The 16,147-nt window shown below is 50.8% G+C and overlaps 1 protein-coding gene across 2 annotated transcripts; it reads left to right on the top strand.

Annotated features, from left to right (window-relative positions):
• Positions 261-15,963, top strand: INPP5B (inositol polyphosphate-5-phosphatase B). Of its 2 annotated transcripts, XM_021375259.1 has the most exons (22): positions 261-471; positions 593-672; positions 798-895; positions 1,269-1,298; positions 1,900-2,010; positions 6,126-6,219; positions 7,544-7,714; positions 8,176-8,277; positions 8,653-8,767; positions 9,389-9,505; positions 10,338-10,525; positions 10,818-10,929; positions 11,090-11,199; positions 11,386-11,521; positions 12,084-12,194; positions 12,858-13,020; positions 13,175-13,410; positions 13,843-13,956; positions 14,240-14,324; positions 14,715-14,842; positions 15,075-15,186; positions 15,523-15,958. In XM_021375259.1, exons 1-22 carry the CDS (start codon positions 415-417, stop codon positions 15,645-15,647), a joined length of 2,595 nt encoding a protein of 864 aa, XP_021230934.1. In that variant the 5' UTR covers positions 261-414; the 3' UTR covers positions 15,648-15,958. The 2 variants fall into 2 exon arrangements, with proteins under 2 accessions (XP_021230934.1, XP_021230935.1); XM_021375260.1 differs by lacking the exons at positions 261-471; positions 593-672; positions 798-895; positions 1,269-1,298; positions 1,900-2,010 and adding an exon at positions 2,521-2,592 and having other exon boundaries at positions 15,523-15,963.

Genomic DNA, 16,147 nt, shown 5'->3' on the forward strand with positions numbered 1-16,147 from the left:
ACCCAGCAGCAACCCGTTTAAAAATCCTTCCCAGTCCCGTCTAGCGGAGCGGGAAATGATGCTCGGCCGCTTCCTGGAGCTTTGCGAGCCCGCGTCCGGGGGACGGTTCCGGCCGCGGTGAGGAGCCCCGGGAGCAGCGGCCGAAGCCCGGAGCCCCTCGGGGCCGCCCCGGCGCAGCCCCATCCTTGCGGCCGGAGCCGTTCCCGAGCGAAGGGTTAACGGAGCCCTGGGGCAGGCCGGGAGCGCGGGGCGGAGAGAGGGGCGACAGGGCGGCGGTTCCCGGCAACGGCGGCACCGAGCGCGGCCGCATCGCGGTCCCGGTCCCCATCCCCGTTCCGATCCCGATCTCGACCCCCGTCCCGGTCCCCCCGAGCTGCTCGGTGACCGCCGGCCCCCACCCCGCGCGCACGGAGGATGGACCAGTCGGTGGCCATCCAGGAGACGCTTCTCGATGGGGCGACGTGTCGAATCATATCCTTTGCCCTGTGGGCATCCAGGGGGAGGGATGCCGAGCTCCCTCTTCTCGTCTTCCCCCTCGGCCCGCATCCCCCGCTTCCCATCTCGGTTTGCCGTTCCTTGACCCGCGCCGCACGCCGTGCAGGGAGCCCTGACCGCGGGGCAGAGCGTGGAGAGCCGGCTGCTGGGCCTGGTGGAGCGCAACGGGCAGCACGCGTGGGTGCCAAGACGGGGCAAGCGGGGCTCGTGCTTGGGGGGAGGGGTTTGCGTGGGGCGATGCTGGGCGGGGTGGGGTCTGCCCGCACCGAGGCATTCCCTCAGCTTCTGCTCCGTGCTTGCAGGATCTACGTGTACACCCACCGGCGGATGGCCATCGCCGCGGAGGATGTCTGCCTGGAGAAGGTTATCCCCATCACAGAGGGGTTTGCGGTGGAAGAAGGTACCCGCGCGCTTCGGGGCTTAGTGGCCACCTCCAAAGAAGGGATGGAGGAATCTGGAGTCCGTATGGTGTTGTTGTACTTGCTTCACCTCGTCATCTACTCAGCCCAGCACGTTTTCTCATCAGTTTGTAATCCTTGGTGAAGCTGATGCATCTGATGGCACAGCTGAAGGGCTCTGCCTTATCAATCCTTCTGCAATCCGGAGCACCACCCCGGGCTCCTGCAGGGCCCCGCTGCCCACCCCTGTGGCTGCAGGGAGCAGATAGATAGAATCTGAGGGCAGTGCTGAGCAATCCGACCTCAGAGCGTTAAATCAAATCCTCAAAAGCCCCTTACTCAGCTTTGTAACTGAACTTTCTTTTCTGTCTGCAGTGATACCCGACGGCGACCTGCACGTCATTGGTGAGTTTTGATGTTGCTGTTGTGCCTGTGCTGCAGCAGCCACTGAATGAATCCTAAAAATCATAGCATGGTTTGAGCTGAGAGGGACCCTTAAAGGCCATCTGGTCCACCCCCCCTGCAGTGATCAGGGACATCCACAGCTCCATCGGGTGCTCAGAGCCCGGTCAGCCTTCTCCTGATCTGTTGTTACCAGCCTGCCTGTATTGCTCACTAAGGAGCAGTACACCCTCCTGGACTTTCCTTTCCCAGCTGATGTATCCATAGAATGCTTTCTTACCCTTCTTTGTGCCCCTTGCCATGTCCAGTTCCAGCTGGGCCTTGGCCTTCCTGACCCCATCCCTGGCAGCATCCTGTGCTCCTCCCAGGCACCTGTCCCTGCTTCCACTGCATTCACTGTTACCGAATGAGCAAAGCAAAACGGATCACAAAGGGCGATTTTTGTATTTTTTTTTTTTTAATTGCATCCTCATGCAAAACGTGAAAACGAAACGGTAAGACCTGGGGAAACTCCTTGACGAAGGGCTGCAGGGAGCAGAGGTGGGGGCTGTTCCTGAGCTCCGGGGCAGCACTGACACGTGCTCCTCTCCTCCCCATGTCACAGGTTCGGATGTGATCGTTCGGATCCGCTCGGAAGGCGGCGGGCTCACGGTGCAGCTGCCCTTCGGTTCGCACACACGCACGTTCCTGCAGGAGGTGGGCAGGTGCAGCGCAGGTACGTGTGCTGCAGCGAGCCCGCTCGGTGGTAGGGGTGCAGGAACCCAGGCCGCGTTTGCACGCGCGTGTGTAAGAGCAGCGCCAGGCTCTCGCTGCCGAACCTCGTGCACAGCGGCGATGCTTTGTGTCACCGTTCCGCAGCATCGGGCGGCTCAGCGGAGGGGAGCAGCACGTCAGCCCGTGCTGTGACACAAACCTGCGTGCTGTGCAGCCTGAAGGCCAAACGGAGATTTGTTCTGTGTACTCTGAGAGACCACAAGGAGAAAGCTGTCTCCTCCCACACTCTGTGCTCGCCCTGTGCTTGTTTTTCCTCGTTACGGGCAGCACGCAACCCGGGGCTCTTCCCACCGCGGCTCCTTCTGGGTTTTTATTGGGATGGAAGCCCGCTGCATGCTGCTGCCTCCGTCCCCAGGACTTCGTGCTGCGGTCAGGGCCTCGAGGCCGGCCCCGGCTCCTGCGTGGGGCGGGAGAGGCTGAGCGCCGTCCCCCGGCGGGCGGAACAGGGCGGAGCGGGGCCGGGGCGGAGCGGGGCCGGGGCGGCCGGGTGCCGCGATGTCGGCGGGCGGGCGGCCCCGCCGAGGTGAGCGCTTAGAGGGGACCGCGGGGAGCTGCTGGGGCCGGGGCTCGGCGCCGGGGTTCGAGGTCCATCTCAGCCCACGGAGCCGCCGTCCCGTCCCGTCCCGTCGGAGCCGCTGTGCCCGGGCCGGTCGCGGTGCCCGCCCCACGCCGACGCTGGCTCCGAGCGATGGGAACCTGATGGGTTGAGGGGACCCCTGGCCGAGCCCGGGGTCCGGGCGCTTGCTCTGTGCGTGGTCGTGCTTTGGGGAGGGCACGCAGTCAGCTCTCGGCCGCGGGGAACGCTTCCCGCTGCCCCGAGGGGTGCGGTGAGGGGCGGGGGGCGAAGGGTTCGCTCCGTGCAGCAGCGGCTCAGCCCAAGCTCCTGGGCGAGGGGAACGGAGCCTCCGTGCGGGGAGCTCGGCAGCGCTGGGACCCCGAGGGCCGTGTGCTGGCCGCGGTTCCGGGCCGCGCTTTCCTCGATGGCGAATCCGGTGTCGGTTTTCATGTGCTGTGGCTGCGACCTTTCAGCTGTTCTCGGCTCGGCTGCTTCGGGTGTGCCCCGTGCCGTGCCGTGCCGTGCTGTGCTGTGCTGTCCGCCTCTTCTCCTGCTCCCAGGAGCCGCTGCTGTGCGAAGGGAGCGCGTGAGAAAGTGCAGAGAGCTGAGCAATGCCGGCAGTCAGCGTGGCATTCAAAATAGAGGTTAATCCGTTTCTGCTTTACCTGCCTTTGTCTGGGCTGGTGCTGCCGTTCCTCCTTTCTATTCTCTGTCGAGAAGAGGTGAATTCTGTAAGTCAGACGTGAGACAGCAGCGCGAAATGCAGTGGGCCGAGCTGGAGGAACATCTGCCCAGCTGTGCTGCTTAACTTGGGGCTTCCAAGCAACGGGGAGGGACCTGTGTGTGTGCTTGGGAGGAAAACTACGGAGTGGCACAGGAGCCGGGTGCTGTGCTGGGATGTTTTTGTTGTATCTGGAGCACAGGAATGCCCTTTGCATGGTGAGCTCTTTGGGAAGCAGCTCTCCTATCAAACCCTGCCTCTGAGCTGCGACAAAATTGCCATCTCAAGGTTTTGTTGCGTGTTTCGTCAGTGTGAGTTGTTCAGGGATCTCTCTTTTCTTTTTTTTCCCTCTCTTAGAAGAAGAAAGTGCCATCACCCAGGCTTTTTTGGGGCAGAAAGTAATACAGGATGAGGGTTTGTCTGCTGTTTTCCATATCTCCCGCTCTGTCATTACATGATCATGAGCACTGAGCGAGCGACTTCCACATGCAAGTCAAAGCACATTTAAATACTGTGCAAATGCTGCCATTTGCTGGTAGAGCACTACTGGTTCCTTCTGTCTTCTGTGGATTAAGGCTGGTGAATGTAACCGGGAATCTGGGAAGGGATTTTAAGGGGGTTTAACTTCTGTGGTTGACATTCCCAGTTTCAATTAGGCCCTTATTTAAAGCCCTGTGCAGACTCAGCCACAGCAGCAGTTCAGCTTGGTTTGGAGCAGTGAGAGGTGCAGGATTCCTTCCCCCTGCACAGGGTAAGGTGCCTGCTTCTGTGCAGGGTGGAGTGGGCTGTGCTGCTGCAAGCAATGCATGGCATGGGTAGTTCTCCCTTCTGGGCACTGAGCTGGATCCAGCTTTATCTGAAGGTAGGATACACCTTCCTGCTGTAGAACGGTGCTGGAATGTTGCTGCACACTTTTCATAGTAAGTCTTTGTTGCTGCTGGAGTCCTTTCTAACTGCAGGTCCTGGTTCAGGCTGTCTGCACTCTGCTGCTCTCTTATCCCTGCACCGAGCTCGTTGGTTCTGTGCCTTGCTCAGGGATCACACAAGGTTGTATACTGCTAAAATATTCCACATTAGGTTGACAATTTGTAGGCCCCTTTGGCTTGAGCGACGTCTAGTTAGATACAAACTTATCTGAAGGAAACAGCCCATTTCCAGGGCTGATCTCTCTCTTAGGAGAATCCTACATAGAAGCCATTGCTGTTAACGAGGTTAAAACATGATGGTGTGACACATGGCCCTAATCATTGGGTCACCTGGCGCTGCACAGCACACAGCAGACGCTGACACCTCCCGTGCTGCCCAGCGTTGTCCTGTGTGGCCGATAGGACCAGAACTTCTGCTCCCTGCTCCAAAAGCAGCCCCAGTCCCATTGCTGCGCCCTTCACTGCCAAAGTTCAAGTCGGTTCTCGTTGCTGGCAAGGTGCATGGCACGGTGCTTATCAGGAACGCTGCCGAAGCTCAGGCAGCTCCGAGTGAGTGCTTAATGCCTGCAGGGAACGCACACGGCTCCGTCCCAGCGCACACAGCCCGCTTCGTGGTGCAGCTCTGCTGGTGGGCAGAGGAGCATTCGGCTTTGCTCAAGGTGCGGGCGGATCTCGGTCATTTAAACGTGGAGTTTTTGTTTAAGAACACAGAAACACACATCTGGGGAACTTGTGGTTGGATGGGCTCTGAGGGAGCGTTGAGCTGCGGTGGTGCTGCTGCTGGTGGAGGTTTTGTCTTCTCCAAGCGTGCTCCTGCTCGGCTCTGTGGGACGTTACGTGCGTGATCCGTAATGAGGTTTGAATCATGTGCTCTTCTGGAAGCAGCCACTGATTAATCCTCTTAGACAGCCTTTCTTCTCAGAGGGCTCTTTGGGCAGAAGAGGTTTTCCAGGCTGTGAATGTGGCCACTTCTTGTCAGCGTGTTTATGCTCAGAGTACTCAGAGTTCTGTCTGCGGGCTGTGCTCACATCCCAGAGGATGCACTACAGCAGCAGTAATACTTACAATACTTAATCATTTTTCTGAACCGCGCTCAGCTGAATGAATAGAACCTTAGGAGCTGAAGAGCATCTTCTGTGTCATCTTTAGATTTGCGTGCCAAGTATCGTAGCCCTGAGATTGCCCTTTGTGCATGGGCACGTGGAAAACCCCGTGCAAAATGCTCTGTTTTGCCCCTTGGAGGAGCAGAATGTTGGAGCTGGAACAGGCACTGCAGGCTGGCCAGCTGTTGCTAACATAGTGTCGTGTGTTAACTGTTGTACCTGCATCTAATTTGCATTTGTCTGCCCTGTTGTTATGTTAGGAATGTGTGGTTTGCATTGAGGCTCCGTTTCTGCTGCGGTGCGGCGGGTTTGCACAGGGACTGTGCTGCACTGCTTTGCAGGAGGGGCTCCTGTACTTTGCTGTGGTGCTGCAGACAGGCAGAAAGCCTTTAAATAGCAGTGTGCTTTTTATTTTTTTCTTCCTATCTTGGTACTTCCTGTCTTGCTTCAGAAAGGGAAAACTTATTGTCAGCGTAGCTTTCTGCATGCCTGGGATAAAGCCCAGGGGGGTGGGTGGCTCTGCAGCCCCGTGCCACACTGTGTGCCCCTCCTGCCTGTCCCTGCACCCCACCAGCCCATCAGATAAGTGACAGATCCCGAGATAACCGGGGCGCTTTGGTTCTGTGTACAGACCTAAGCTACGTTCTGCCCGTCGGTTTCCCTTCTGTTTGCCTGCGGTTGGCAAGTTAAACACCATTTTGTGTTTCTTGTGAAACGTTTTTTTTTTGTTGTTGTTTTTTGTCTTTTCAGAAGCAGTTGGCTCTGAAGGCATGAAGCAGAATGGAAAGAAGCTTACGGTCCCTCCGAGCTGGAGCCCGGATGGCACCGACAGGGGTGCTCCCAGGTATGGCTTCTCTCTGACTTCACCTGAATCACATTCAAAGTGATTCTCGTGCACAGCTGGGAAGGTTCAGCGAGGCATCCAGGTGGTGGCCGTGTTCCCTTGCCTGTTCAGCTCTGCCTCCCCTCGGTGAAGGATCTCAGTGCTGACCGTAAATATATAGCACCAAACTTCTGGGTGCTTCTCTGGGATGGTGCGCAGCTGGAACGAGCTGCAGTGGGCAAGCTGTTGGTGTTCTGGTGTCGAGAGGAAGAAAAAGAAATTGCGGAGAGCTTTCTGTCTGGTTTCCTGGTTTTCAGCTGGAAAGGAAATGGGGGAACTTGGTTGCTGTGGTCCCAGTGTGTCTGTGCAGGCACCAGTACAAGGAACGTTGCTGCTGCATTGTCTGCTTCCATCTGCTGGCAGTCATCAGAGGGACTGGGATCTAGAGCAGGAGCCTGCAGCTTTCTGAGAAGAGAATCCTCAGATTCTATTGAAGAGAGGAAAAACGAAGTCCAGCATCAGCATGCTATCAAAACGGGAGTGGGAATTTCCATGCTGCCTCTTGGAGCCAGTCCTGCCAGTCCCCCTATTTGGGCATATTTCTTTGTGTGGTGGGGCAGGACCGGCTGGCGTTGTTTGTTTTGAATTCAGAGAGCTTTGGCTTAGGGCCACCACGTCTCGTAGATACACTCTTAAAACGTTAGGGTTTCATTTTTCAGTTCCCAGGACTTTGTGGACCTTGCTGCATAACCTTCAAAGTCTGCCTCTGTGCCATCCTTGGCACTCTCCTTCAGGTTGTTGACCTTACATTTATATCATGCCCTTGCCTGTGGGAACTCCCAAGCTGTGGCATTACTACTGTTGCAAAAGGAGCTTGCAGGAACTCACGGAGCCACAAGATATGAAATAAAACCCCCATCCCCCCCTTGCTGCCTCCTTACTAGACAGAGATGGGACTTTCCCACTGAAAAAACAGTTTTTCATTCTTCTGCTGTTGTCAGAAGGCTTGAGCAGAGGGCGATGGGATCGGCATCCACCTGTTTCAGTGAGCAGGAGATGTGTATGATTTTATATCCACATCCATGTGGGCAAGGTCAGCCCTGATCTGACAGGCTGCACCAGGTGAGCCAGAAGGGTTTGTTCTTCCAGTTGGTTGAACTGGTTTTACCTAGAGAAGGTCTGAGCTGTCCTAAGAAGTGCTCGTTTCACTCTTGTCTGCTTGTTCTGAATGTTGGTTGGTGAAACAAGCAGGAAGATTTGGGTCGTGTCCCCAGCAGCAGAACGGAGCTGGTCAGGGTGCGTGCTCATCCTGCGCTTCATCTCACAGTTCTGCATTCACTTACAGGCAAAGCAAGCTCAAACCAGAGGTGACAACTGAAATGGTGCGGTCCTCCAGCGTGATGGTTTCAAACATGGCTTCAGTCCTATCGGAACCAAAGTTTGGGCTGCGAGATACTATTGTCAAATCTGAGCTTGTGCGAAGGGAGGATTCCTACACGTACATCCAGAACTTCAGGTGATGATCATTCCTTATTTTGGAGGTGGGATGAAGTTTCCTGTGCTTGGAGATGCGTCGGTTCCGTGCAGCCCTGCCTTCTCTCTCACTGCTTCGGGTCACTCTTTAACCTTGCAGCTGTTCTAATGAGCTCGTGAGAGCTTAGGAGGAATCATCTAATTATGACCAAAAACTTCCCTGTGGCTAAAATCCATTTGTGCCGGTGTTGTGATGAATTTGTCATTTCAGACTGCTACTGCTCAGCTCTGTTCTTGTGTCTTATTACACTCCATGCAAAAACGTGTATTTTTCTGTTAAACAGGCACTAGTGTAATTAAATCACTGCAGGAATTTAATCGTTGTCACATTGCCTTAACCCTCCCCTCTGGAAACAAGTTACTCCTAAATAATTAGTAAGTACATGGGTTAATAACAGTGATATTTGCAGCTCCGGGATTTAGCATAAGTGACTTTCTTTGCAGGTTTTTTGTTGGCACGTACAATGTGAATGGTCAGTCCCCCAGAGAAAGCCTCCAGCCTTGGCTGAGATGTGACAGCGTGCCCCCAGACGTTTACTGCGTGGGGTGAGTGCCTCCCTCCAGCTCTGCCCTCCAAGCCTCGACCCTGGGTTGCTTTGCTTGTGAACCTGTAGCATGGAGGTGGTCAGCCAGGACACTGCAGCTGAGGAATGTGTGCGTTGTCTTACTCTGCTGCGTAGCTTTAGAGTGTGTGTGTGTGTGTGCATAGCCTGAAAGGGCTGTTATTCTGGTGGTGTTTGGGCTCTCTGGCACTGCAATATAACTTAGCTGTACATTTAACATACCTCTGAAATGAGCGTATCTGAAAATTCAAATTCAGTTGTAATTTAGAGTATAAACTGTTTTAGTTCTTTCCTGGAGGAAAGGGCTGGACAGTTACAAACAAGTGCATGCATCCATGGGTTCCTTCCTCTAACACAGTTTCCAGGAGCTTGATCTGAGTAAAGAAGCCTTCTTTTTCAATGACACACCGAAGGAAGAAGAATGGTTTAAAGCTGTAACTGATAGCCTGCACCCAGATGCCAAGTATGCAAAGGTAAATGTGACTTCTGGGGAGGTTTCAGTGCGGAATCGTTTTCCACTCGGGCCTCTTTTCACCTCGTTTTCCTATTTTCAATTGCTGTGTCTTTCAGAGGGGCATTGTCTGCAGGCTTTTGCTCAGTCAGAAGGTGACGTAGGCAGTGTTGCTGTGCAGGGTGCCAAGGCAGAGGGCAGGCAGGACAGCTGGGCGCCGTGTGTTAGCGGAGCTCCTCCTGTTTTGGGGTAGAGAATAGGAAGCATCTCAGTGTTTGCCCCGCCTGTCTCCTGGAATGCACGCTTGAATGAGCTGTCAAGGCATCTTGGAAGGAATACTGCTTGTGTTTTGGCTCCTGCTCCTTACTTCTGCTTTGTCTCTCGTCAGTTGTCTAAGGGAAGCTCCTTCTATGGGCTGCCTGTGCCTTGGGCTTTGCTTTGGGCTTCTGCTTCATTTAGTGCAGCGTTGGTCCCTGGCTCCCTCCTGCGCTGTGCTGCTGGAGTGCCTGTAACTGTGTGTTGAGGTGGACTGTTGGACGAGCCTGCAGCTCTCCTTTGTGTGTACTTTGACCTGTGCTCTGGGCTGGGAGGCAATGTGCCTTCTCCTGTTCTGGTATTTAATGCAACGGGATCTGTTTTTCAGGTGAAACTTGTGCGACTCGTGGGAATAATGCTTCTGTTGTATGTGAAAGCAGAGCTTGCTTTGAACATCTCTGAGGTGGAAATTGAGACTGTGGGAACTGGTATCATGGGGAGGATGGTAAGAACAACAACTGTGCATGAGACTTTGGAGAGCCCTGGGAGCCCCTCTCCTTAGATGTAGTGGTTATTCTTCCAGCTAAAGGATGCAGCTGCCCTTAGAAACGCAAAGCCCTATCCCTGTGATGGCTCAGGTTGTTGCTGGAGGGATCCACCATCTGCTCTCAAAGCCTCATAGACCCTGTGGCCGAAGCTTCCTCGAATGCTGATTGCATGTGTTGGGCTGTATGGGGCCATGAGGTTTGACGATGGCTGTGGTTTTGCCCAAGGCAGTTAATGCGAAGAAACACAAGTACAAGAAACCTGTCCATCCAGATTATAGTTTTCCTAAGGGGGACTTGCTGGCCTCTTGCCATTCTTCACCATTGGAATGAAGTCTGTGTCCTTTCACTGTCGTTTCTGTAACTTGACAGGGGTATTTTTGACCAGCTGAGCCACGTACTTCCTCCTCCACTTTCAAATCTTTATGTCCTATGTTGAAAGGTCTCGTTTGTTGCTAAACAGGTTTCAGGACTTGCTGAAGCAACCGGCCAGCTCCCTTATTGATTTGAACTTCCTTTTGTATTAGCTAAATCCTAAATCACAAACTGGGCTCGGTGTGTTTGCTTGCCACCTTCTGTTGCTGTGTGTGATCCTCACACGAGCTCCTGGCTAAAATTCACGAGGCAGTTATCGCTCACATTTATCAGCTGGGTTTTCAGCTTTTTCCTTCTTTTGGAATTCAGTGGTCTGCCTCAGTGTCTTCTGGATTGTCCACTGCTTTAACTCATTTCTGCATTCATCTGCTGTGTACGGAATAGTTTCTGACCGGTGCGTTTCTCTTCGTCTTTCAGGGTAACAAAGGTGGTGTTGCCATAAGGTTTAAATTCCATAACACTAGTGTGTGCGTTGTGAACGCTCACCTTGCGGCTCACACGGAGGAATACGAGCGGAGGAACCAGGACTTCAAAGACATCTGCTCCCGGATGCAGTTCTGCCAGTCGGATCCGAATTTGCCACCTCTCACTATCGGCAAACACGAGTATGCTTCTGGTTTGATTGTGTGGATCGCTGCAGGTGGCAAGACAGAGCCTTCGGAATGTGGTGGGCTGTTCTCTAGGCAGAGGTGTGAGTAGGGTGGGTAGTGCTTTAAGCCTGGAAGGGCCAGAAAGACTTCACTATAACTCTGGTTTCGATAATGGTCACCTGTATGGTTCTGGCAAGTCACTTGCTCGCTTACAGTCTCACGAGCCTTGATTTAGTTTCGAGCATGAAGCAGGAAGGGAGCAATCTTCAGGCCCGTGTGCAGACTTGTGGTCTACGTTCTCTTTCAGTGTCATCTTGTGGTTGGGTGACCTCAACTATCGGCTGGAAGAACTGGATGTGGTGAAAGTGAAGCAGCTCGTAGATGAGAAAGCATTTCCAGAGCTTTGCCAATACGACCAGGTACTGATGCCTCACCCACCTGCAGATGGTGCTGAGGGTGCTAATTAGGGACTGCTCACGTGCTCCTCAGCCTTCTCAGTGCCGAACATCTCCCCTTTAACTCGTATGGGAGTTGTGCTTGAACTCATTCAGTTTTTCTTCTTTTTTTTTTCTTCTGTAGCTAAAGAGGCAAATGAATGCAAAAGCAGTCTTTGAAGGCTTTACAGAGGGAGAGATTTCTTTCCAGCCAACATACAAATATGACGCTGGCTGTGATGAGTGGGACACAAGGTACAGCGATTGCTTCACGTGTGACACCAATGTTATCCTCAAAGGCAGTAAAAATAAAGTGAAAAAGAATTACAGAAAGGGGCCTTGTCCAAAACACCTGGTTCCTGGGAGAGCAGTGTTCTGCCTTGCGTTGTTCCTCCACCTGAACTGCACCTGGAAGCTGTAATTTTTACCTTTCTGTCCTAGTGAGAAGTGCCGTGTTCCAGCTTGGTGTGATCGGATACTCTGGAAAGGCCAGAACATTGCTCAGCTGAGCTACCGCAGCCATATGGCTCTGAAGATCAGCGACCATAAGCCAGTTAGCTCTGTGTTTGATATTGGGGTAAGTGTGTCAGTACTGAAGGAAATAACTCCTCTGACCTCGTCCTCTGTGTGGGCGGAGGGGGAGGAGGGAAGCTCTTGTGCTGGATTGTCCCCGCTTTTATGGCATCCACGCAGAACAATGGCTTGTAAGGTGGGCTGTGTAATAGATTGAGCATAGTAATCTAGGGCTATGTTAAGTGGCCCTTCACTTTGGCAGAATAACTTAAGAATATCTGCAGGTTTTTTTTTAGAAATATTCTTTTTCTTTAATCATTTTCACAGAAGGTTGCAGTGCAGGAATGCTGCATCGTTGTCAGCCCAGGAGTGCACCGTCAAACTTTATAAATAACAAACAAATAAACCAAACCCCTGACCAGGTGATTCTCTTGCTGGTTATAGGCAAGGTCCTTTATTGCTGGATCCTGAGTTGATCTTCGAGCATTAGTGCTCCAAGGAGCAATGTTCCTCCAACGCATTGTACTACTGAAATGGAATCACTTCATATGTTTCAGGCTCATATGTTGTAGCTCTCCTGCAGAGGCACAGTAAATACCAGCAGGTGCTCTGTGTGTCCTTTTCAGGTGAAAGTTGTGAATGAGGAGCTCTATCGAAAGGTCTTTGAGGAAATAGTGCGCTCCCTGGATAAGTTGGAGAACGCCAACATTCCCTCAGTGACCCTGTCCCAGAGAGAGGTAGGGTCTGCTCATCTGTTGTGAGTTGCTGGACAAATCAAGCTTTCCTAAAGCCCAGACATGTATTCTTGAGGTAGCAGTACCTTAGATGGATGCTGGACCATACAGTCTGGTTCCAGTGAAGTAGAATATAGTGACTTTCAACTATTTTCTGTTTACAAACCCTACGAATACTTCTTTGTTTCTGATTTAGATGCAGGCAAATTTCATTCAGGGTACCAGGCTGTAAAATACAGCTGTGTTATGAGGTGGAGAGTAAACAAGTAGTTTCAAATAACAGCAAGTATCTCTTGCCATTAGTTGTTCTTGAAAACATAAAATGTAAAATTCTGAGGGATTTGGAGAGGGTCACAAGACCAGCATTTGCTTTGTGTGTTGGGGACTATAAAAGATAAGTAACCAAGAGGCTTACAGCTACCTTATTCTCGAGTTCCACTGAGGTTATTTGAGGGGAGCATTTGTTTAAAAGGGCACGCTGCTGCATACAGTGTAAATAAGTGTAATCCTTTTTAATCCTGGAAGAGGCGGGATGTGGGAGCAAGAGGGTTAATCTGCATATCTTGCTGCTTAATGATTAAACTATGGGACAGCAATGCGAGGAATTGCCGCTGGTGCTTGGCAAGGGGGGATTGGTTGATGATGTTGGCTGACGTTTGTTTCTAGTTCCATTTTGAGGACGTCAAATACATGCAGCTGCAGGTAGAGAAGTTTATAATCCGCAATGGACAAGTGCCCTGCCAGTTTGAGTTTATCAGCAAACCAGATGAGGAAAGCTATTGCAAGGAGTGGCTGATTGCTAATCCCAGTAAGGGCTTTCTGCTGTCAGGTGAGCTCCTCATTGTTCATTTCATGTTAATGAGCTAGTATTGTCACACATGGCTTTGTTCTCTCTGTTGTTTTGAGAGTGCTATGCTTGCTTACAGGCTTATCGGTTTAATGCCTATTTTTAAACTCTGCATGGTTTTCTTATTTTCTCTCAGATTCTGAGATCACGGTTGAGTTGGAACTCTTTGTTAATAAATCAACAGCTACACGCTTAAACTCTGGAGAGGAAAAACTTGAAGACATCTTGGTCCTGCATCTTGACAGGGGGAAGGATTATTTTCTGTCTGTAACAGGGAACTACTTGCCCAGTTGCTTTGGGTCTCCCATTCATACGCTGTGTTACATGAGGGAACCGATCCAAGACATGTCAGCAGAATCCATTCGGAATCTTGTGAGTTAAAGATAAGCTTCCCTTCTGAACCCACAGGCACCATTAAAACTAGGTGATTAAGTCTTATTTATTGCTACAGAGTCTTCTTTCACTCCCCCTGGTCCGTAGTCTGGAAATGCTGATACATCTCCACACCTTATGTTAGTGCTTTGTGTGGATGAACCGACCCATTTTTGGGTACAGCACTGACAGTAAGGTGCCATTTGCTCTGCTTGCATGTTTAAAAAAGGCATGTGTGAGGTGTGATTGAGAGCATCTTTTCTGTCTGTGCTTATGATGTGATTGTGCCTGACACAGCAGTCTGTGAAAACTGGTGAACAAGTCTTAATTCTCAGCTGTAAACTCTGTGAAGCAGTTTGCAGAGTTGAACAAGAAGCCGGCTAGCTCACTTTGTTCTTTATTAATTTTTTCCTCCCTACCCCTCTCTCTCAGACCCTGATGCCACTGGAAATGAGCGATAACCCCTCTCAAGCTGAAAAGCCTCTGGAAATTCCCAAAGAGCTGTGGATGATGGTGGATCACTTATACCGCAATGCTTCCCAGCAGGTTGGCAATGCTTGTGCTGGAACTGCAAAATAATTTGTTTGCATTAGGTTAAGTTGCAGTTTTGTGAAGGTGATGCTGTCTGCGTGTGGCGTGCACCAGCAGCGCTCCTTTTGCATTGCTCTTTACTGCAGTCCCACAGCCTTCCTAAAACTGCTCGTGGTGAGGTTTGTGCTGATAACTACCAACCTAGGGAGATTTTTCCTGCCAGTTTATAATGGCAATGCTTTAGTTACCCGAGTAACTTCTATTTTCCCTTGAGATTGATTAATGGTGGCCTTCGCAGGAGGACCTGTTCCAGCAACCAGGCCTTAGGTCTGAATTTGAGCAAATCCGAGACTGTTTGGACAAAGGAATGCACGATACCCTCCGTATCCTTTTAGACTGATGTCTGATGGGGCTCACTGTGCCCAAGCAAAAGATCAAAGCTTAAAAAGGTTTGATCGGCCTTCTGTGCTCCGTCATGGTTTTTAAACTGCTCTCTCTCATCTCGTGGTAACTGAGATGTGCTGCTCTTCCCTGCTACTTGCAATCAGTCCTAATGTCTCTGCTGAGTCCTTGCTATATTGATGAATGATTGTTGATAAACTACATCAGTGTCTAACTGCCTGTGGAAAGTTTGGTATGTGTGGTCAAGCAATTTAACTCCAAGCTATGGACAGCAGTTCTCGGAGACCTTAGCAAAGATTAGTGTTTCAGCAGAAATACTGCCAAAGTAGACCATGCTGTGCTTACCTCTTCCTTAACCACCTTTGGACCAGTTGGCAGCAACCACTCAGTAGCAGAGGCATTGCTGCTCTTCCTGGAGAGCCTGCCAGAGCCAGTCGTCTGCTACAGGTTCTACAGCAGCTGTTTAGAGTGTGCCAACAACTACCTGCTGAGCAGCCAGGTAACACTAGCATCACTGGGAGACCATTTCTGGAAGGAGGTAGACTGGTTTATCCTAGATAAATAACGGCGTTTTGCTATGAGAAACTTAATCTTCTCATAGAAGAAATGATCGAGAACTTGGGTTATTAAAAGCTGTTCCTATTGGCAGACAGTGTGATGTTGGTAGTAGACAAAGCTACCGAGTTATGGTCGTTTCTTCAATATATCATGTTTTTTTTTCCTCCACCCAGATTATCTCTAACCTGCCGGAGTGCCATAAAAATGTGTTTGAATATCTAATGGCATTTCTACGAGAACTACTGAAAAATTCAGGGAAAAACAATTTGGATGTGAATATTCTAGGTAAGGCGAGCAAAACAACCGTTCTGTTCAGAGGGGTTTTTCAGTTGGTAGAACAGAATATGCTTCTCCAAAGTGATTGCAGTCATGGTCTCTACTGTTTTGAAGTATTAAATTATCAAAATCCATAGAAAAACGCCACCCGTGCAGTAGCCTGAAAAAGGTTTTACAGTGTCACAGAGAGGTCTGTGTGTCATCAGCTTTATCTCACCCTATCCTGAAACCAGGCTCTCTCATCTTTCAACTAATTGAGATTGGTGGAATTACCCTTAATAGCTTGCTGTTGACTGGTGCTCTCTCTTTTCTCTCTCTCTCTCTCTCTCTCTCTCTAAAATGCAGCTAGTATATTTGGTGGCTTGTTACTCAGACCTCCTCCTGGACATCCAATGCCTGATATAACGGAAAAGAGGAAAGCTCAGCAATTTATCCGTCAGTTCCTCCTGAGAGAGGACAATTTACCGTGACTTTCAGATGCAGCTAATCTGATTTTTAGATATCAAACTACTGTATAAAAGAAAAAAAGTGTACAGTATACCAGTTTTTTTTTTTTTTTAAATCACAGTATTTTATACAATCTTTTGCTATTAAATGCAGCTCAGGCATTTAGAATCAGGTGTCACTGTTAATAAGCTGTAAAGTGTATTGAATTTCTAAATAAGCTGTTTGTAGACAAGCAAAAATATAAAAGCTGATATTTACTCCGTCTTGTATTTAACTTGTATTAAAGCACAGAATTTTTAAGTCCTTATTATTTAAATAAAAACATCTCAGTGCATTTTCCAGCCTGTCTGCCTGCTTTTGGTGGGGGCTGGTTTGGGCTCAGTTTCAGCGTGGTTTAAATCACACCTGCTACAGGCACAGAGCAGCCCCATCCACAGCAGCACTACTGTAGGATACAAGTATTTCTGTGCCTTCCCCAGTGCTCTATAACCCTGTGGGAGCGCGCAGCACCACAAGGCAGCAC

The sequence above is a fragment of the Numida meleagris genome, chromosome 22 (genome assembly GCF_002078875.1).
Source record: "Numida meleagris isolate 19003 breed g44 Domestic line chromosome 22, NumMel1.0, whole genome shotgun sequence".
In the NCBI taxonomy this organism is placed as follows: Eukaryota; Metazoa; Chordata; class Aves; order Galliformes; family Numididae; genus Numida; species Numida meleagris.